A 21,105-nucleotide genomic window follows, 5' to 3' on the forward strand; every position below is an offset into this window, starting at 1 on the left:
CCTTTCTAGGGAGTTTTTCCTAGCCACCGTGCTTCTACACCTGCATTGCTTGCTGTTTGGGGTTTTAGGCTGGGTTTCTGTACAGCACTTTGAGATATCAGCTGATGTACGAAGGGCTATATAAATACATTTGATTTGATTTGATTTGATTCACTATTATTCTACAATGTAGAAAATAGTAAAAATAAAGAAAAACCCTTGAATGAGTAGGTGTTCTAAAACTTTTGAACAGTAGTGTATATAGGGAAGTGAGAGTCTTAACTTAACCCCACCCCCTCACCACTCACACAATACGAACACACCCTGTTGTAAGAAGGGACAACATTCTGATAAGCTGCTGTATGCTACAATGGCAACATTAGTAAACTAGAAAAGCAAAAAGGACTTTCCCTGGCTAAAGCCACACCCCCAGAATGCTGAAGGAAGAGGGGCTGGTTGTCTGTGCTGAGAACACATCACACGCCAACTTCTCCGACTTCACACTCGATTACGGCTGTTAAGAAAGGCAAAGCATGACTGTGGTAAGAATGTCTTTATTTCCCCCTCATGGGCTTTATAACTGCTAGAAATATTTACAGCTCTTCCAGACTGGCTTGTAGTGGATGTGCTATTGTTGTCGTAGATTTACTTAGGTAATACAGTGCAGGTTAAGGTGAAGCAGTTTAATTAAATAATGTAATATTATGGTATTCAGTTTAACCTACTATATCATATATCTTGAATGAATGGAGGTTGTTGGTGTTTCAGGTTATTAACCAAAACAATCGCTGTAGAGATGTGACTCCTACTCTTAGGGTTGACTGTAGTATCTGGAGACATGTAGCCAACAGATGATGGAGCCATAAAAACTGACAGGACATTGGCTGCATTTACATAGGCAGCTCAATTCTGATATATTCTGATTGGTCAAAATATGAATTATTGGCAAAAGATCTGATCTGATTGGTCAAAAGACAAATTATTGGCAAAATTGGGCTGCCTGTGTAAAACCTCCGTAGTGTCATATTACATATTTTAAATAAACGTTTATCATCATCTCTGTCGAAATGGTTTAATATGTAAATCGTGTTGCATGGACAGTGCATTATATATTTTTGAAATGACTTATTTGCAAACATTGTCAATCACATGGATAAAGTTAAACATTTTCACACAGTGGATTTCACCTACTTATGGTCAGATTAACTCTGAAGTTTTCATATTTTGTGTTTTGATAAAACTACTAAACATTTCATCATGGATTTCAGTTTTTATTGACTGCTATCTGAGTAACACAGTAAACATGAACACAAACTTCTCACTCAGCATATTTCTAGTACCAACCTTTTTCCACTCACTCTCGCTGCAACATAACAAAATCATCTGTGTCAGGATTACGATCAGTGTGAAACTACTGTTTGCCACATGCTCAGTTGACCATGAAGGCATACACAAATGCATAGGAATGCACACGAATGCACACGTGCATGCTTATGTTGTGTTTATGTATGATTGTTTTCATGTGTGTGCATTATAGCAATATATTTAATATACTGCAACAATGTACAGTTCTTCTGTACTGTTGATACTGTAACCTGTGTTCATGAAACTCATCCTACAAGCTGATACCACAACAACGGAGATGTATATTTCTGGGGATTCCCCCTGGCTTATTAATTAGAAACGTATCTGACAACCAAGCCAGTTCCCTTCGTCTGCCCCCGCACAATCCTCTCGCCTGTCACATTCTACTGATGCAATCGTTTTATATCTTTACACTCAAGTATTTAACACATAACAAAGTCCTTGCAAGACAATGTGTAAAAGACACACGATTGAAGAACAGAATTGTTGTTTGATTCTCTTCAGATTAACATTAAATCAACTCTGAACTTCTATCCTTAACTACCAATCCCTGAGATGAATCAATAACCATGACCACAAATATCTCACGAGGCACTAGTACAGCACCGCAAGATTGTCTAGATAGCGATCTCATCACCTGGACCCAGTTTTTAAAAAGTTATATATCTGGACTTCGCCTATCGGTTAGGATTAAATGCATAGAAATAGAATGAATAGACAAATCATTGACTTGAATGGGGACTCCCGTTCTATTCATTATATTTCTATGCATTTAATCCTATCCTATAGCTGGAATACGAATAGATAACTTTTGAAAAACTGGGCCCTGTGTTTAGGCCTACCACACACAGTAGCAAAGAATTTCCTGAAGTAACTCCCTTGTATAGGGATTTCCCTTAGGGTTTTATTGACTGACTATTAGGGAACAGAGTAACCATGGAGACAGAATTTCTCTCAATGCTCATTAATTTCCTTAACCTGGTTATTATAATAAATATAGAATGAAGATATTTCTTAATTACTTTTTGTATCTCACCATATTAGCTGAGGATTAATAAGCAAACTCCTGTGTCATTTCTGAGTGTATATTTACCCTGATATGAATCTGATCATATGAAACCTGATCATTGGTTGTGAGTGCTGCTGTTTGAACTAATGTGTGTGTGTTTTCTGCAGGACTACGGGATGTGTGCGCGTCGCCTGCTTCGGTAAGTAGTACTCGCTGTGTGACCATGATTATGGCGGGACTGTGGCTTGATTATTTGCAGCTGTTGGCATACTTCGTTTACATGCAACTCTATTGGTTTGTTTTGATACAATGATATGTTTTTTAATAAGAATAATATTTCATTTGTAGAGTGTTATTTCACACTATCTAGAGTCAGATCTCTTCACAGCTTGTTTGCATGAGTGTGTGGTGACAGTATCCGATAGAGAGAATGTCGCTGTGGGTCTCCAGTGGAATTTCAGTTTTCTCTGTGTTTCCTTGGTATACAGTACATTCCTGAAAGCTGGAGGAATGTGTGCCTGCAATTAAAGGATAATATTAATAACATTTAGGAGTGTGTTTCTGGAAACAGGTTATTAGGAAATAAGAATGCTTCCCGTAACCATGCCAGTGACCTCACCTAACAGTACTCAGCTGATTGTAATGTTGTTATGGTTTACAGAAGGTGTGTCATCTTATTCCTGGTATCGGTTCAGTTCATTCAAAGTAAAGGTAAGAATTTAATCAACTGACAAGAATATGACACCTGCCACTTCATCTGATCAGATCTTTACTGATGGAGATACTTCGGTGTGTGTGTGTGTGTGTGTGTGTGTGTGTGTGTGTGTGTGTGTGTGTGTGTGTGTGTGTGTGTGTGTGTGTGTGTGTCTGTGTGTGTGTCTGTGTGTGTGTGTCTGTGTACGATTTCCCTGTAAGATTGGATTTGCAAAAACATCTGAACCATAATGGTATCTATTCAGTAGAAGGGAATGTACCAGACACTTTCAGACGAGAGAAAAGGGCAAACATGTCAGATAGATAAGGGAGGGGGGAAAAAAGGAACTGCCAAATGTCTACCCTTCCAAAACCTCTAACCTCTTTCACCCTCTCTATCAGATGTCACCATGGTGATAGGAGAGGTGGGTGGGGCTGTGACCCTCCCCTGTACCTCTGACATCCAGAGACTCCCAAACCACCTGTATGTACAGAGACCTGACCCAAACAAGTTCATTAATGGCTACCATAAGACGAGGGACCTACCATCCCCTCACCCGGAGTATGCAAACCGTACTCAAGTAGACCACACACAGGGAACAATGAGGCTGTGGAGTATACGGCTGTCAGATGAGGGGCTGTACGAATGCCACATCGGATACCCAACCAATAACAACCAGAAGAACATACAGCTCAGTGTGACAGGTAACATTACCTCAGTTCAAACTCTCTTACCATGTTTGTGTTTAATTCATTTTTCTGTTTTATTCTCCCACTTGTGGAACATATCTTTCTGGGTGAGGGGGAAAAAGCTGATTCTGTTAGATGTGTGCTTGTAATAGGTCAAACCATAGATACATTCACTAAAAAGAGAAGACAAAACGAAAGCTATAATTGGCTATCACTTAGACCGGCTTGTGTTGTTTTGTGTTTTCAGTTAGAGGAAGTAAAACCAAGAAAAGAATCAAATCCTTTCCTTCTCTCGCTCCGCTCTCCTCCCTTTCCATCTCTCCCCCTCTACAGCCAACTACAGCATCCCCAATGTAACAGTGGCCTGTGACAACGGCAGCTGCTTGGTGACATGTTCCTCTGACAACGGTTACCCTCGTAGGGATGTTGAGTGGAGCCTGAACCCTCCTCTTAACCAGAGCCACTGGGGAGTAGTGAACAGCAGTGGGTGGACAGACCCGGTCTCTATGCTGTTCTCTGTCTTCAGTTCCATATCCATCAACTGCTCCTCTGGACCCCGTCTGAACCTCAGCTGTGCTGTAGGGGGCGCCCTCTCACAGGAACACACTGTCTGTGAGGACTGAGATACTGTGTTTCTATCACTGTCATTAAATGTATAACATTGTACATTTCTGTCAAATTAATTAATTTGAAACCTTACATATATTGTATTTATCTACTATAGGCAGGCCTCCTGATATCTCTGTTGTCTCTGTGATCTCTGCTGTCTCTGTGATCGCTGCTGTTCTGCTGTGTTTCCTGGTTCTGGTATCTAGCAGGAAGAAAAAGAAGGCTCAGACAGCCAGAGGTAATCAAGGTAAGGATGACATTACTTGTGATAGAGGAGACAGACTGTATTGTTCCTTGGAAATGGGACCGGCAGGATAAAATATAATTGTCAATAAATTCATAAAACATATAGATGGGTTGGCGGACAATGTTATGTGCATCGATGTGGCATGGAAGGTGTGTATTGCTATAATTCTGAAAGGTCCGAAAGTTAGCAAAAATGACAAGAAGCTGTCATGTGGGGACTCGTAGGTGGCTCGTTTCAGCTCGTTGTATGTTATTGTTGATACCACGTCTTGTTTTGAGATAGCTAACCAACAACTCTAACTATGTATTGAGAGACAAGTGTTCAATGTGAAAATGTATTTCTTTTTCAATAAATATTTAGAGACTAAATATAGTTTACATGTTGTCAACAGTCTATGCCAACCCTGTCTGTTTTGGCGCATAGTTGCGCACACATCCATTTTTTTTGCTAAACAAAAAACCCGTCTATATCTTTCTGTTTCTCCAGGAGGAAAGGGAGCAGCAAGTTCAGAGGAGTGAGTATCTGTTTCACTGTTTAACTCAAACTCACAGGATAAATAAATCCCACTGGGAAAAACTGGTTCAGTCAACGTTGTTTCCACGTCGTGTTAACCCCCCCAAAAATCGATGCGATGACGTTGAGTCAACGTGGAAAACTATTTGGATTTGCAAACAGTAATCAACGTAAGGGCATTTTGTATTTTTTTCATCCAACTCTGAACTTGAATCCAATGTCATGGTGAATTTTCTTGTGAATTCACTTTGAATTCACTTTGAATTCACATTAGTTGACTACTCGACCAAATGTAAATCAGAACTAGACGTTGAACTGAAGTCTGTGCCCAGTGGGATAAGATCAAAAGCTTGACATTGGTTTCGATAACCTGTGCAACTGACCTGGCCAAGTAGTAAAAATAGTTTCGTTTTGTTTCATTCTTCTCCTCTCTTTCTTCCTCTCCTCTCCTTCTTCTTCTCCTCCTCTCTTTCTTCTTCTCCTCTCTTTCTTCTTCTCTGCTTCCCAGAAATGTACAGCTGACCTGAAGGAACCCAGAAACTTGAACATTTGGAAGGCAGAATGTGAAAGGTTCTATCATTTGATAATTATAAATCTGAACTCATTGGATACTGCCTTCTAATGGGACATGATAAAGGGGTTGCTGAGGTGACCTAACCATTGCCTGGACTTGTTGCTGTTGGAAACTATGTTAGCTTTCCTCTACACGCTGCAGTTCAGGGGTGTTTTCACGGTGTTGAGGAGACTGACAATTGTATAAATATTTAACTAGTATGTTCAAATGACTGAGTTCCACAGAAGAACCAATGAAAACTAGAAGTGCAATGACTGTCCTCAATGTGTGCACTAAACCAGGGTATGTAGTATCCAAGGAAACATATCTAGTATTTGTACTGTGTTTGTATTAGGACTAGAGACATGCACTGCACTTTAGAGAAGTGTACACTTATCCAGTGAGCACTTATCAGGGATGGACTGTATTCAACTGATGAATACTGTAAGTGGATACTGTAAGTGGATACTGTAAGTGGATACTGGAAGTTAATACTGGAAGTGAATACTGGAAGTGGATACTGGAAGTGAATACTGGAAGTGAATACTGGAAGTGGATACTGGAAGTGAATACTGGAAGTGGATACTGGAAGTGAATACTGGAAGTGAATACTGGAAGTGAATACTGGAAGTGGATACTGGAGGTGAATACTGGAAGTGGATACTGAAAGTGGATACTGAAAGTGGATACTGGAAGTGAATGTGTCTGTCCGTAATAGATCTTACCTCAGATCCTATACCAGCATCTCCCAGTAGGTCCGAGTCCACCCCACATACAGTTGAAGTCTGAAGTTTACATACACTTAGGTTGGAGTCATTAAATCAAATTTTTCCACCACTCCACAAATGTATTGTTAATTAACAAACTATAGTTTTGGCAAGTCGGTTAGGACATCTACTTTGTGCATGACACAAGTAATTTTTCCAACAATTGTTTACAGACAGATTATTTCACTTATAATTCACTGCATCATAATTCCAGTGGGTCAGAAGTTTACATACACTAAGTTGACTGTGCCTTTAAACAGCTTGGAAAATTCCAGAAAATGATGTAATGGCTTTAGAAGCTTCTGATAGGCTAATTGACATCATTTGAGTCAATTGGAAGTGCACCTGTGGATGTATTTCAAGGCCTACCTTCAAACTCAGCACCTCTTTGCTTGACATCATGGGAAAATCAAAAGAAGTCAACCAAGACCTCAGAAAAATAGACCTCCACAAGTCTGGTTCATCCTTGGGAGCAATTTCCAAATGCCTGAAGGTACCACATTCATCTGTACAAACAATAGTACGCAAGTATAAACACCATGGGACCACACAGCCATCATACCGCTCAGGAAGGAGACGCGTTCTATCTCCTAGAGACGAAATCAATCCCAGAACAACAGCAAAGGACCTTGTGAAGATGCTGGAGGAAACAGGTACAAAAGTATCTATGTCCACAGTAAAACGAGTCCTATATTGAAACAACCTGAAAGGCCGCTCAGCAAGGAAGAGGCTACTGCTCCAAAATCACCATAAAAAAGACAGACTACGGTTTGCAACTGCACATGGGGACAAGATTGCACTTTTTGGAGAAATATCCTCTGGTCTAATAAAACTTTTTGGCCATAATGACCATTGTTATGTTTGGAGGAAAAGGGGGAGGCTTGCAAGCCGAAGAACACCATCCCTATCGTGAAGCACGTGGGTGGCAGCATCATGTTGTGGGGGTGCTTTGTTGCAGGAGGGACTGGTGCGCTTCACAAAATAGATGGCATCATGAGGAAAGGAAACATTATGTGGATGAAACATTATGTGGATATATTAAAACTTGGTCCCAAATGGGTCTTCCAAATAGACAATGACCCCAAGCATACTTCCAAAGTTGTGGCAAAATGGCTTAAGGACAACAAAGTCAAGGTATTGGAGTGGCAATCACAAAGCCCTGACCTCACACCTATAGAAAATTTGTGGGCAGAACTGAAAAAGCGTGTGCGAGCAAGGAGGCCTACAAACCTGACTCAGTTACACCAGATCTGTCAGGAGGAAGGGCCAAAATTCACCCAACTTATTGTGGGAAGCTTGTAGAAGGCTACCCGAAACGTTTGACCCAAGTTAAACAATTTAAAGGCAATGCTACCAAATACTAATTGAGTGTATGTAATCTTCTGACCCACTGGAAATGAGATGAAATAAATAAAAGCTGAAATAAGTAATTCTCTCTACTATTAGTTTGACATTTCCCATTCTTAAAATAAAGTGTTGATCCTAACTGACCTAAAACAGGGAATTTTCACTAGGATTAAATGTCAGGAATTGTGAAACTGAGTTTAAATGTATTTGGCTAAAGTGTATGTAAACTTCCGACTTCAACTGTATTGCTGCCAGTCTAAACTGGTTTTAAAGCTGAGATCCGGTGAAACGGCGCCAATGCCGCATTATTTCGTGTTTTTTTTTTAAACGGGGCAGATGAGCATACACGCGCTGCTCTTCTATCGCATGTGAAATGATGTCAGAGTGGGAAAAACGGTTTTCTTTGTTTGCAGTAACGTCTTTGTTGTTGTAATATCGCAAACGGACGAGGCAGTTTTAACTCTACGGATTCCAGATTTAAGGACGTACAGGTGCTGGTTTTTCAGTGTTTGTGAGCAGAAGACGAATGCTTTACGTTTGTAACAATGTGTCTTGATTCTTTTTGGAATTATTTTCAAAAAAAAATTGTATGTAGGCTAAATATTTATATGAAATATGTTGTTCTCATGTAAGGTCATCTTGAGGGCATATAATATTTGTATTCTTTTATATAAGTTAGGAATAAGTTCTTAATGTTAAATTATGTTTTTCAACTTTTGAATAGCTATTAAAAATGGTCTACTTTGCTATAAATAAGTGGTGGAGCTGTTGACAACACACATCCCTTTTGTAGGACTGTGGATCAATTCTGTTAGGAACTCAGTCGGGGGCTTAATTTACTGTTTAAAGTTAGAATACTAGACTACACAAGGTTATATTTCAAAATTGAGTTTTGAATCTGCATCTTTTCCCAATAAATTTCACTTAGGACCCCCAAAAGGCTAGGTCCGGCTCTGACTGCATGTGTGGGTATGTAGACCCACGAGCCAGTGTGGCCCCTAATGATGAATTCAGTTTTTTTTTGTGGCCCTCACCCCCATCAAAGTTGCCCATCCATGTTATTGTATGGTGTAATTATTACACCAAATTGCAGTATCAGTGTTCACCAGCAGATGTCAGTCTCACCACAGATTTATACTCACCCACTCTACAGACTGAAGAGCCTTATAGTAGTACTTGTGACCTGTCTTATACATGCTGAAAAAGGGTAGTCTGTAGATCCAATGTTGTTCAATGCCATTTCTTCCACCTTGGTGTCTACTGCAAACAGCTCGTCTGTCTGCCTCTGACTGGAATGAAGAGATAAGGGGAAGATGTGAGAGGCAAGAAAAAGAGAAATGACAGTTTCAGTGTTTATTGGGACAAGAGAATGGTGTGGTCTTGCCCCACTTACCTTTTAATCAAACCTACAGACCAGAGCTGACTCGCACAGTAGGGAGAAACCACACATCTCTTTACCTTTCTCTCTCTCTCTCTCTCTCCCCCCCTCCCAACCCCTCCTCTCCCACCCTAGTATCTCTCGATCCCTGTCTATCTCTCTCTCCCTCTCTCCCTCCCTCCCCCCCCTCTCTCCTCTCCCACCCTAGTATCTCTCGATCCCTGTCTATCTCTACCCTCCTCCTCCATCTCTCACATGAATCATTGTGCCAGTCGGTCCCTCCCCTGTGTTTACATTAAACAGTAGAATCACTCCAGCCTGCTTAGACTTCAGGAATGTAACAGTCTCTCTCTCTCTCTCTCTCTCTCTCTCTCTCTCTCTCTCTCTCTCTCCCTCTCTCTACTTCTCACTCTCTCTCTCACTCTACCGCTACTTCTCTCTCTCTCTACCTCTCTCTTTACCTCATCTCCCTCCCTCCCTGGTCTAGCCCAAAGAAAATAAATAGAAACAGAGTGCCTCCACTCATCTTCCTGGTAGACACACACCAGATTATTCTAGGAGCACTAGTAAATTAACCAGTTTGGCCTGTTTCTGCAGACACACACACACACGCAGGAATAGTCAGAGGAGTCAGAAGGAAGCCGATATAATGATGGTGGAGCCCTTGAATAATCGCTCCATTTTACACACGTCTACAGACCACTGAGCTGGCACAACTTACTGTCTGTGTTCCTTTACAGAGAGGCAACCTCTGCTCCAGTCTACTGTGGCCAACACCAAACAACAGCCTAATGAGATTATTCCACTTCAGAATGTCAACTAAATGAGTTTAGGGCTGAGAGAGCCAAAGCACTGTGCTGTAGGACAAGAGATCGATTCAGGAGAGCAGAGCTGAAATCTGATCAGCACCAAGGAAGGTTCTCTATTCCTCTAAAAATAGATCCATGCATTTCACAATCACAACAACACCCAGCATATGATACGTGTGTGTGGGTGTGTGGCATGTCTGTTACTAAGGAGAGAGTGGAAGACAGAGAGGAGGAAAGACAGGCTAATGGAGAGAGAGAGAGAAAGAGCTGGGTGAACTGAACTGACAATGGTCAGAACTGATTCAGAACTGATTCATTGTTTCAGCCATTTTAGGTAGGTATGTTACGGTTCCTATAGGACAACTCTGACCCTTGGAGCAAGAGATGACCTGGAAGTATTTATCACCACTTTGGCTTCTAACCTTTGACCTTTCCACTGAGAAGTGGGAGGAGGGCATACACACAGCTGAGCAGAGGAGGAGGGGGGGGGGGGGGGGGGTGATGAATACTCAGATGGGAATACCACTGAGAGGCTTCAATTCCAATCAGAGATTCTCAGACAAACCCTTTGGGACCGAGCTACAGTCACGAGTGTAGATTCTATGCCTGCTGTGTGTGATGCTGGAAACCTGAGGAGTTGTTAATAAGAGTCCATGTTTATTAATAACACTGCTTAAGACATTTACTGTCATAACAAGTATACATGTACGGTACACACACACACACACACACATATGCGTTATGCGTGGCCAGGAAAAGACACACGCTAAAGGTTAGATATCACTTTGACACAATGACAGCAGGCAGTCTAATCATTCTGAGCTGCCAGTCATATACAGTGCCTTGCGAAAGTATTCGGCCCCCTTGAACTTTGCGACCTTTTGCCACATTTCAGGCTTCGAACATAAAGATATAAAACTGTATTTTTTTGTGAAGAATCAACAACAAGTGGGACACAATCATGAAGTGGAACGACATTTATTGGATATTTCAAACTTTTTTAACAAATCAAAAACTGAAAAATTGGGCGTGCAAAATTATTCAGCCCCTTTACTTTCAGTGCAGCAAACTCTCTCCAGAAGTTCAGTGAGGATCTCTGAATGATCCAATGTTGACCTAAATGACTAATGATGATAAATACAATCCACCTGTGTGTAATCAAGTCTCCGTAAAAATGCACCTGCACTGTGATAGTCTCAGAGGTCCGTTAAAAGCGCAGAGAGCATCATGAAGAACAAGGAACACACCAGGCAGGTCCGAGATACTGTTGTGAAGAAGTTTAAAGCCGGATTTGGATACAAAAAGATTTCCCAAGCTTTAAACATCCCAAGGAGCACTGTGCAAGCGATAATATTGAAATGGAAGGAGTATCAGACCACTGCAAATCTACCAAGACCTGGCCTTTATGGATGAGTGGCAAGAAGAAAGCCATTTCTTAAAGATATCCATAAAAAGTGTCGTTTAAGGTTTGCCACAAGCCACCTGGGAGACACACCATACATGTGAAAGAAGGTGCTCTGGTCAGATGAAACCAAAATTGAACTTTTTGGCAACAATGCAAAACGTTATGTTTGGCGTAAAAGCAACACAGCTGAACACACCATCCCCACTGTCAAACATGGTGGTGGCAGCATCATGGTTTGGGCCTGCTTTTCTTCAGCAGGGACAGGGAAGATGGTTAAAATTGATGGGAAGATGGATGGAGCCAAATACAGGACCATTCTGGAAGAAAACCTGATGGAGTCTGCAAAAGACCTGAGACTGGGACGGAGATTTGTCTTCCAACAAGACAATGATCCAAAACATAAAGCAAAATCTACAATGGAATGGTTCAAAGATAAACATATCCAGGTGTTAGAATGGCCAAGTCAAAGTCCAGACCTGAATCCAATCGAGAATCTGTGGAAAGAACTGAAAACTGCTGTTCACAAATGCTCTCCATCCAACCTCACTGAGCTCGAGCTGTTTTGCAAGGAGGAATGGGAAAAAATGTCAGTCTCTCGATGTGCAAAACTGATAGAGATATACCCCAAGCGACTTACAGCTGTAATCGCAGCAAAAGGTGGCGCTACAAAGTATTAACTTAAGGGGGCTGAATAATTTTGCACGCCCAATTTTTCAGTTTTTGATTTGTTAAAAAAGTTTGAAATATCCAATAAATGTCGTTCCACTTCATGATTGTGTCCCACTTGTTGTTGATTCTTCACAAAAAAATACAGTTTTATATCTTTATGTTTGAAGCCTGAAATGTGGCAAAAGATCGCAAAGTTCAAGGGGGCCGAATACTTTCGCAAGGCACTGTATCAATACATGAATACATCAAACAGAGCTCCCATAGGACCATGGACACCAGCACACCATGGCCTCATCTAGCTACCACTGGGACTTTAGGACCATGGACACCAGCACACCATGGCCTCATCTAGCTACCACTGGGACTTTAGGACCATGGACACCAGCACACCATGGCCTCATCTAGCTACCACTAGGACTTTAGGACCATGGACACCAGCACACCATGGCCTCATCTAGCTACCACTGGGACTTTAGGACCATGGACACCAGCACACCATGGCCTCATCTAGCTACCACTGGGACTTTAGGACCATGGACACCAGCACACCACGGACTCATCTAGTTACCACTGGGACTTTAGGACCATGGACACCAGCACACCATGGCCTCATCTAGCTACCACTGGGACTTTAGGACCATGGACACCAGCACACCATGGCCTCATCTAGCTACCACTGGGACTTTATGACCATGGACACCAGCACACCATGGACTCATCTAGCTACCACTGGGACTTTAAGACCATGGACACCAGCACACCACGGACTCATCTAGTTACCACTGGGACTTTAAGACCATGGACACCAGCACACCATGGACTCATCTAGTTACCACTGGGACTTTAAGACCATGGACACCAGCACACCACGGACTCATCTAGTTACCACTGGGACTTTAGGGCCACGGACCCAGCACACCACGGACTCATCTAGTTACCACTGGGACTTTAGGGCCACGGACACTAGCACACCACGGATTCATCTAGTTACCACTGGGACTTTGGGGCCACGGACACTAGCACACCACGGACTCATCTAGTTACCACTCATCAGCACACCACGGAAACATCTACAACAGATACCACTGGGACTATACAGTGGCGATTTTAGCATATACATCTTGGTGGGGCAAACAGCAGTCCCAACACCCCCTACACCTGGCTATCAGCGGAGCCTTGTCTGGCATGGAAACAGTTCATAGCTGATATGGCTGACTTGCTTAAACAAATGTGGTTTCTACTGACAATTGAGATATAAAAAAATATGGCATAAGGGGATGACAAGCAGATGAGAGGCAATCCGTAATTTCGATAGACATTATTGAGCGAGCCAGGACGGACATAGCTATATTGACTATTTGTTCAGCAGTTTTGAAATGTACAGCAACATAATTCAGAACATGGGTCGTTCTTACAGTGTTCTCCCTGTACACCAAGTCAGAACCACAGGATAAATAAAGGGGGCATATAAGCAGACAATAAAATAAATAACAATATCTCAAAATCAGGTTATAGGCTACATGTGCAGTCAGAACCGTAACATTAGACTAAATTAAGAGGTCAAAAATAGACCAAATTATTAGGGTGAGGCACATGAGCTACTAACATCTTACTACACAACATACACTTAGTATTACTTTCTTAGCTACAGTAACATATGTCCCTGGCATATTACATCATTTATGCAGCAGCATAAACTACATTTTTGGACTCACCTTGTTGTGTTGTGCTCACTTGAACAGGAAGGTGGCTTGGTGGTCCTTCGTGGACAAATATTGTCATCAAAGAAAGAGAAAGAGGCCAGATTTACAATGTCAAGTTCGATGACTGTTCAAAACGTATTTTCCCAGTCTGCACTAATTTATTCCCAACTTCCCAGTTGCAATACTTGCAGTTAGCCACTGTCACCGATTCCTTCCAAACCACTCATTGTTGAATTTGCCATTTCCAACTTGTTGTGTAATGTTTATGACCAATGGCCGATGAGCACTGATACGTTTTATCTATAATTTCTCTTCATTATGTATCTTCATATGACAAGGATTAAAAATAATTTGCCAGTAGATTGTCGAACTGATTTATTATGATGACTGCTAGCTAAGATTTTGAAAGTAAGATGTTGACATGATCAGTCCAATCAAAGCTATGGTAGATACACTGCTCAAAAAAATAAAGGGAACACTTAAACAACACAATGTTACTCCAAGTCAATCACACTTCTGTGAAATCAAACTGTCCACTTAGGAAGCAACACTGATTGACAATAAATTTCACATGCTGTTGTGCAAATGGAATAGACAACAGGTGGAAATTATAGGCAATTAGCAAGACACCCCCAATAAAGGAGTGGTTCTGCAGGTGGTAACCACAGACCACTTCTCAGTTCCTATGCTTCTTGGCTGATGTTTTGGTCACTTTTGAATGCTGGCGGTGCTTTCACTCTAGTGGTAGCATGAGACGGAGTCTACAACCCACACAAGTGGCTCAGGTAGTGCAGCTCATCCAGGATGGCACATCAATGCAAGCTGTCGCAAGAAGGTTTGCTGTGTCTGTCAGCGTAGTGTCCAGAGCATGGAGGCGCTACCAGGAGACAGGCCAGTACATCAGGAGATGTGGAGGAGGCCGTAGGAGGGCAACAACCCAGCAGCAGGACCGCTACCTCCGCCTTTGTGCAAGGAGGAGCAGGAGGAGCACTGCCAGAGCCCTGCAAAATGACCTCCAGCAGGCCACAAATGTGCACGTGTCTGCTCAAATGGTCAGAAACAGACTCCATGAGGGTGGTTTGAGGGCCCGACGTCCACAGGTGGGGGTTGTGCTTACAGCCCAACACCGTGCAGGACGTTTGGAATTTGCCAGAGAACACCAAGATTGGCAAATTCGCCACTGGCGCCCTGTGCTCTTCACAGATGAAAGCAGGTTCACAATGAGCACGTGACAGACGTGACAGAGTCTGGAGACGCCGTGGAGAACGTTCTGCTGCCTGCAACATCCTCCAGCATGACCGGTTTGGCGGTGGGTCAGTCATGGTGTGGGGTGGCATTTCTTTGGGGGGCCGCACAGCCCTCCATGTGCTCGCCAGAGGTAGCCTGACTGCCATTAGGTACCGAGAGGAGATCCTCAGACCCCTTGTGAGACCATATGCTGGTGCGGTTGGCCCTGGGTTCCTCCTAATGCAAGACAATGCTAGACCTCATGTGGCTGGAGTGTGTCAGCAGTTCCTGCAAGAGGAAGGCATTGATGCTATGCACTGGCCCGCCCGTTTCCCTGACCTGAATCCAATTGAGCACATCTGGGACATCATGTCTCGCTCCATCCACCAACGCCACGTTGCACCACAGACTGTCCAGGAGTTGGCAGATGCTTTAGTCCAGGTCTGGGAGGAGATCCCTCAGGAGACCATCCGCCACCTCATCAGGAGCATGCCCAGGTGTTGTAGGGAGGTCATACAGGCACGTGGAGGCCACACACACTACTGAGCCTCATTTTGACTTGTTTTAAGGACATTACATCAAAGTTGGATCAGCCTGTAGTATGGTTTTCCACTTTAAATTTGAGTGTGACTCCAAATCCAGACCTCCATGGGTTGATAAATTTGATTTCCATTGATAATTTTTGTGTGATCAACTATGTAAAGAAAAAAGTATTTAATAAGAATATTTCATTCATTCAGATCTAGGATGTGTTATTTTAGTATTCCCTTTATTTTTTTGAGCAGTGTATAACGTGATTTGACGTCATTTTATCTGTGGCCAATGACCTTGAGCCTTCTTGGAAGGGCCCTACTAATGTAACTCTATGGAAGAAGTCAAAGGACCTGAATTTTCAATGTCTACCCTTACTACCCTTACCCTTACTATTCAGAGGGGTTAGGTTAAATGCAGAAGACACATGTCTGTTGAAGGCATTCAGTTGTACAACTGACTAGGTATCCCCCTTTTCCTTTCCCTTACTTGGCCGTGACGTAGTGTCCCCATGAGCGACAGAAGACTGAGTCAATCACGTCGCAACACTCCTATTTTCTGCTGGCTTGCCCCACCACCAGAGAAATCACTGAGCTAGGCTGAAACATCTGTCTTACTCAAGAAAACAAAAAAGAAACCATGTTTGTACGCGGCTTTAACCTGTTGAATCTAGGGGTCTTTTTTTTTTTTTTTTTTTTTAAATAACGTTCCCAAAGTAAACGGGCTATTTTTCAGGACCAGAAAATAGAATATGCATACAATTGACAGCTTAGGATAGAAAACACTCTAAAGTTTCCAAAAACTGTAAAGATATTATCTGTGAGTATAACAGAACTGATATTGCAGGCAAAAGAACGAGAAAAATCCAATCAGGAACGCAGCGGTTTCTAAATAAGAGTCCCTTCCTATGCTTCCCTATTGAGCAGTGATGGGATATCAACGAGATTCCTTTTTCTATGGCTTCCTTAATGTGTCTAGTATCACAAGACATAGTTTCAGGCTTTTATTTTGAAAAATGAGCGTGTACAACAACATTCGTTGTCCACCTGATGGTACTTTGTGTATTTCTCGAGCAAAAGACAGAGGTAGCCATTTTTCCACCCGGTCTTACTGAAAAAAGCTCTGTCCCGGTTGATATATTATCAAATAGATATTTGAAAAACACCTTGAGGATTGATTATAAACAACGTTTGCCATGTTTCTGTCGATATTATGGAGCTAATTTGGAATATTTTTCGGTGTTGTCGTGACCGCCATTTCCGGTCGTTTTCTCAGGCAAACGTGAAGAACTAACTAACTTTTTGGCTACAAAAATTATTTTTCGGGAAAAAAGGAACATTTGCTATCTAACTGGGAGCCTCGTGAGTGAAAACATCCGAAGCTCATCAAAGGTAAACGATTTAATTTGATTGCTTTTCTGATTTTCGTGACCAGATTGCCTGCTGCTAGCTAGGCATAATGCTATGCTAGGCTATCGATAAACATACACAAATGCTTGTCTTGCTTTGGCTGTAAAGCATATTTTCAAAATCTGAGATGACAGGGTGATTAACAAAATGCTAAGCTGTGTTTGAATATATTTCACTTGTGATTTCATGAATATGAATATTTTCTAGTAAGATTTTTTTGTCCGTTGCATTATGCTAGTTAGTGTCAGTTGATGACAATTCTCCCGGATCCGGGATGGGTAGATCCAAGAGGTTTTAACTCAATGATATATATATTTTTGTTACATTGTTTGCAAACTAATATGTGACTTGTATTAATGCCAAAATAACAGGCAAAACAGGCAAGCCCCACCCCAATAAAATTATTTTTGCTGAAAATGTGGTTCTCAAAACTGGTGGGGCACTGCCACTGGGACTATAGGACACACACACATCTAGTTACGACTGGGACTTTAGGACCATGGACACCAGCACACCACACACACATCTAGTTACCACTGGGACTTTAGGACCATGGACACCAGCACACCACAATGCAGCACGTATTGCACTTAGATGTACACAGAGGGAATATGTTAGTAACATGCATGTCAGCCTTTCCTGGCTCAAAGTTGAGAGATTGACTGTATCACTATTGATCTTTGTGTGAATTATTGATGTTAGGGTTAGTTTTAGGGTTTGGGTTAAGGCTAGGTTTGAGGTTAGGTTAGGGTTTAGGTTAGGCTAAGGTTAGGTTAGGGTTAACCCTTTTGGGATAGGGGGCAGCATTTTCACTTTTGGATGAATAGCGTGCCCAGAGGGAACTGCCTCCTACTCTGTCCCAGATGCTTATATATGCATATTATTATTAGTATTGGATAGAAAACACTCTGAAGTTTCTAAAACTGTTTGAATGATGTCTGTGAGTATAACAGAACTCATGTGGCAGGCGAAAACCTGAGAAAAATCCAACCAGGAAGTGGGACATCTGAGGTTTGTAGTTTTTGGAAATCTGACACAGTGGTTGCATTAAGGAGAAGTCTATCTTTCATTCTGTAAATAACACTAGTCTCTTTTATCAATGTTTACTATGAGTATTTCTGCAAAATCACCGGATGTTTTGGAATCAAAACATTTCTGCATGTAAGGCGCCAATGTAAACTGAGATTTTTGGATATAAATATGCACATTATCGAACAAAACATACATGTATTGTGTAACATGATGTTCTATGAGTGTCATCTAATAAACATAGTGATAGTGATAGTTAGTGATTAATTTGATCCTTTTGTGACTCCTCTCTTTGGCTGGAAAAATGGCTGTGTTTTTTCAACCTGGCGGTGATCTAACATAATCATATGTTGTGATTTAGCTGTAAAGCATTTTTGAAATCGAACATGATGGGAAGATTAACAAGATGTTTATCTTTCATTTGCTGTATTGGACTTGTTAATGTGGGGAAGTTACATATTTCAAAAAAATATTAATGAATTTCGCTCACTGCCTTTTCAGTGGAATGTTGTCCGGAACCCCTGCGCTAGAAAGGTTAAGGTTAGGGTTAGGGTTAAGTTAGGGTTAAGGTTATGTTAGGGTTAAGGTTAGGTTAGGGTTAAGGTTAGGTTAGGGTTAAGGTTAGGGTCAGTTTGTCTCTGTGAATGGCTTGTCCTCTGACAAATCAACTGTACATTTCGGTGTTCCTCAAGGTTCCGTTTTAGGACCAATATTGTTTTCACTATATATTTTACCTCTTGGGGATGTCATTCGAAAACATAATGTTAACTTTCACTGCTATGTGGATGACACACAGCTGTACATTTCAATGAAACATGGTGAAGCCCCAAAATTGCCCCCGCTAGAAGCCTGTGTTTCAGACATAAGGAAGTGGATGGCTACAAACTTTCTACTTTTAAACTCGGACAAAACAGAGATGCTTGTTCTAGGTCCCAAGAAACAAAGAGATCTTCTGTTGAATCTGACAATTAATCTTAATGGTTGTACAGTCGTCTCAAATAAAACTGTGAAGGACCTAGGCGTTACTCTGGACCCTGATCTCTCTTTTGACGAACATTTCAAGACTGTTTCAAGGACAGATTTTTTCCATCTACGTAACATTGCAAAAATCAGAAACTTTCTGTCCAAAAATGATGCAGAAAAATTAATCCATGCTTTTGTTACATCTAGGGTAGACTACTGCAATGCTCTACTTTCCGGCTACCCGGATAAAGCACTAAATAAACTTCAGTTAGTTCTAAATACGGCTGCTAGAATCCTGACTAGAACCAAAAAATATGATCATGTTACTCCAGTGCTAGCCTCCCTACACTGGCTTCCTGTCAAGGCAAGGGCTGATTTCAAGGTTTTACTGCTAACCTACAAAGCATTACATGGGCTTGCTCCTACCTATCTCTCTGATTTGGTCCTGCCGTACATACCTACATGTACGCTACGGTCACAAGATGTAGGCCTCCTAATTATCCCTAGAATTTCTAAGCAAACTGCTGGAGGCAGGGCTTTCTCCTATAGAGCTCCATTTTTATGGAATGGTCTGCCTACCCATGTGAGAGACGCAAACTCGGTCTCAACCTTTAAGTCTTTACTGAAGACTCATCTCTTCAGTGGGTCATATGATTGAGTGTAGTCTGGCCCAGGAGTGTGAAGGTGAACGGAAAGGCTCTGGAGCAACGAACCGCCCTTGCTGTCTCTGCCTGGCCGGTTCCCCTCTTTCCACTGGGATTCTCTGCCTCTAACCCTATTACAGGGGCTGAGTCACTGGCTTCCTGGTGCTCTTTCATGCCGTCCCTAAGAGGGGTGAGTCACTTAAGTGGGTTGAGTCACTGATGTGATCTTCCTGTCTGGGTTGGCGCCCCCCCTTGGGCTGGGCCGTGGCGGAGATCTTTGTGGGCTATACTCGGCCTTGTCTCAGGGTGGTAAGTTGGTGGTTGAAGATATCCCTCTAGTGGTGTGGGGGCTGTGCTTTGGCAAAGTGGGTGGGGCTATATCCTTCCTGTTTGGCCCTGTCCGGGGGTATCATCGGATGGGGCCACAGTGTCTCCTGACCCCTCCTGTCTCAGCCTCCAGTATTTATGCTGCAGTAGTTTGTGTCGGGGGCTAGGGTCAGTTTGTTATATCTGGAGTACTTATCCTGTTTTATCCGGTGTCCTGTGTGAATTTAAGTATGATCTCTCTAATTCTCTCTTTCTCTCTTTCTTTCTCTCTTTCTTTCTCTCTCTCGGAGGACCTGAGCCCTAGGACCATGCCTCAGGACTACCTGGCATGATGACTCCTTGCTGTCCCCAGTCCACCTGGCCGTGCTGCTGCTCCAGTTTCAACTGTTCTGCATGCGGCTATGGAATCCTGACCTGTTCACCGGACGTGCTACCTGTCCCAGACCTATTATTTGACCATGCTGGTCATTTATGAACATTTGAACATCTTGGCCATGTTCTGTTATAATCTCCACCCGGCACAGCCAGAAGAGGACTGGCCACCCCTCATTGCCTGGTTCCTCTCTAGGTTTCTTCCTAGGTTTTGGCTTTTCTAGGGAGTTTTTCCTAGCCACCGTGCTTCAACACCTGCATTGCTTGCTGTTTGGGGTTTTAGGTTGGGTTTCTGCACAGCACTTTGAGATATCACCTGATGTACGAAGGGCTATATAAATAAATTTGATTTGATTTGGTTAAGGTTAGGGTTAAGGTTAGGTTAGGGTTGAGGTTAGGTTAAGGGTTAAGGTTAGTAAAACCAACGTGTTTGTTTGTGTGCTCCCATTTCAGCAATCTTCCCAGGTCCTCAGTATAGTATGTGGTATCACTGAAACAGACCAGAATACACCAGGGCACTGAAACAGACCAGAATACACCACAACACTGAAACAAACCAGAATACACCAAAACACTGAAACAGACCAGAATACACCACAACACTGAAACAGACCAGAATACACCACAACACTGAAACAGACCAGAATACACCACAACACTGAAACAGACCAGAATACACCAAAACACTGAAACAGACCAGAATACACCACAACACTGAAACAGACCAGAATACACCAAAACACTGAAACAGACCAGAATACACCACAACACTGAAACAGACCAGAATACACCAAAACACTGAAACAGACCAGAATACACCAAAACACTGAAACAGACCAGAATACACCACAACACTGAAACAAACCA

At 42.3% G+C, this 21,105-nt stretch overlaps 1 protein-coding gene and 1 long non-coding RNA gene across 3 annotated transcripts; one reads left to right on the plus strand and one right to left on the minus strand.

Moving 5' to 3' along the window:
- Positions 1-423: 423 nt before the first annotated feature.
- Positions 424-8,717, plus strand: LOC139382271 (T-lymphocyte activation antigen CD86). Its single transcript, XM_071126140.1, has 8 exons — positions 424-521; positions 2,521-2,552; positions 3,015-3,064; positions 3,449-3,751; positions 4,070-4,348; positions 4,461-4,592; positions 5,079-5,106; positions 5,614-8,717. Exons 1-8 carry the CDS (start codon positions 513-515, stop codon positions 5,630-5,632), a joined length of 852 nt encoding a protein of 283 aa, XP_070982241.1. The 5' UTR covers positions 424-512; the 3' UTR covers positions 5,633-8,717.
- LOC139382272 (uncharacterized) lies at positions 3,711-10,021 on the minus strand. 2 transcript variants are annotated; one of them, XR_011628624.1, is made up of 5 exons: positions 9,872-10,021; positions 8,915-9,047; positions 5,489-5,628; positions 4,437-4,547; positions 3,711-4,355 (listed from the first exon to the last, which is right to left on the minus strand). It is a non-coding gene; the product is annotated as an uncharacterized lncRNA (long non-coding RNA). The 2 variants fall into 2 exon arrangements; XR_011628623.1 differs by having other exon boundaries at positions 3,711-4,547.
- Positions 10,022-21,105: the final 11,084 nt, after the last annotated feature.

The sequence above is a fragment of the Oncorhynchus clarkii genome, chromosome 24 (genome assembly GCF_045791955.1).
Source record: "Oncorhynchus clarkii lewisi isolate Uvic-CL-2024 chromosome 24, UVic_Ocla_1.0, whole genome shotgun sequence".
Classification (NCBI taxonomy): Eukaryota; Metazoa; Chordata; class Actinopteri; order Salmoniformes; family Salmonidae; genus Oncorhynchus; species Oncorhynchus clarkii.

Bases quoted from the DNA above. Each gene is read 5' to 3' on its own strand.
- LOC139382271 (XM_071126140.1), top strand. The intron at 2,553-3,014 runs GTAAGTAGTACT...TATGGTTTACAG, and splicing joins TGTGCGCGTCGCCTGCTTCG to AAGGTGTGTCATCTTATTCC. The intron at 3,752-4,069 runs GTAACATTACCT...CCCCCTCTACAG, and splicing joins CATACAGCTCAGTGTGACAG to CCAACTACAGCATCCCCAAT.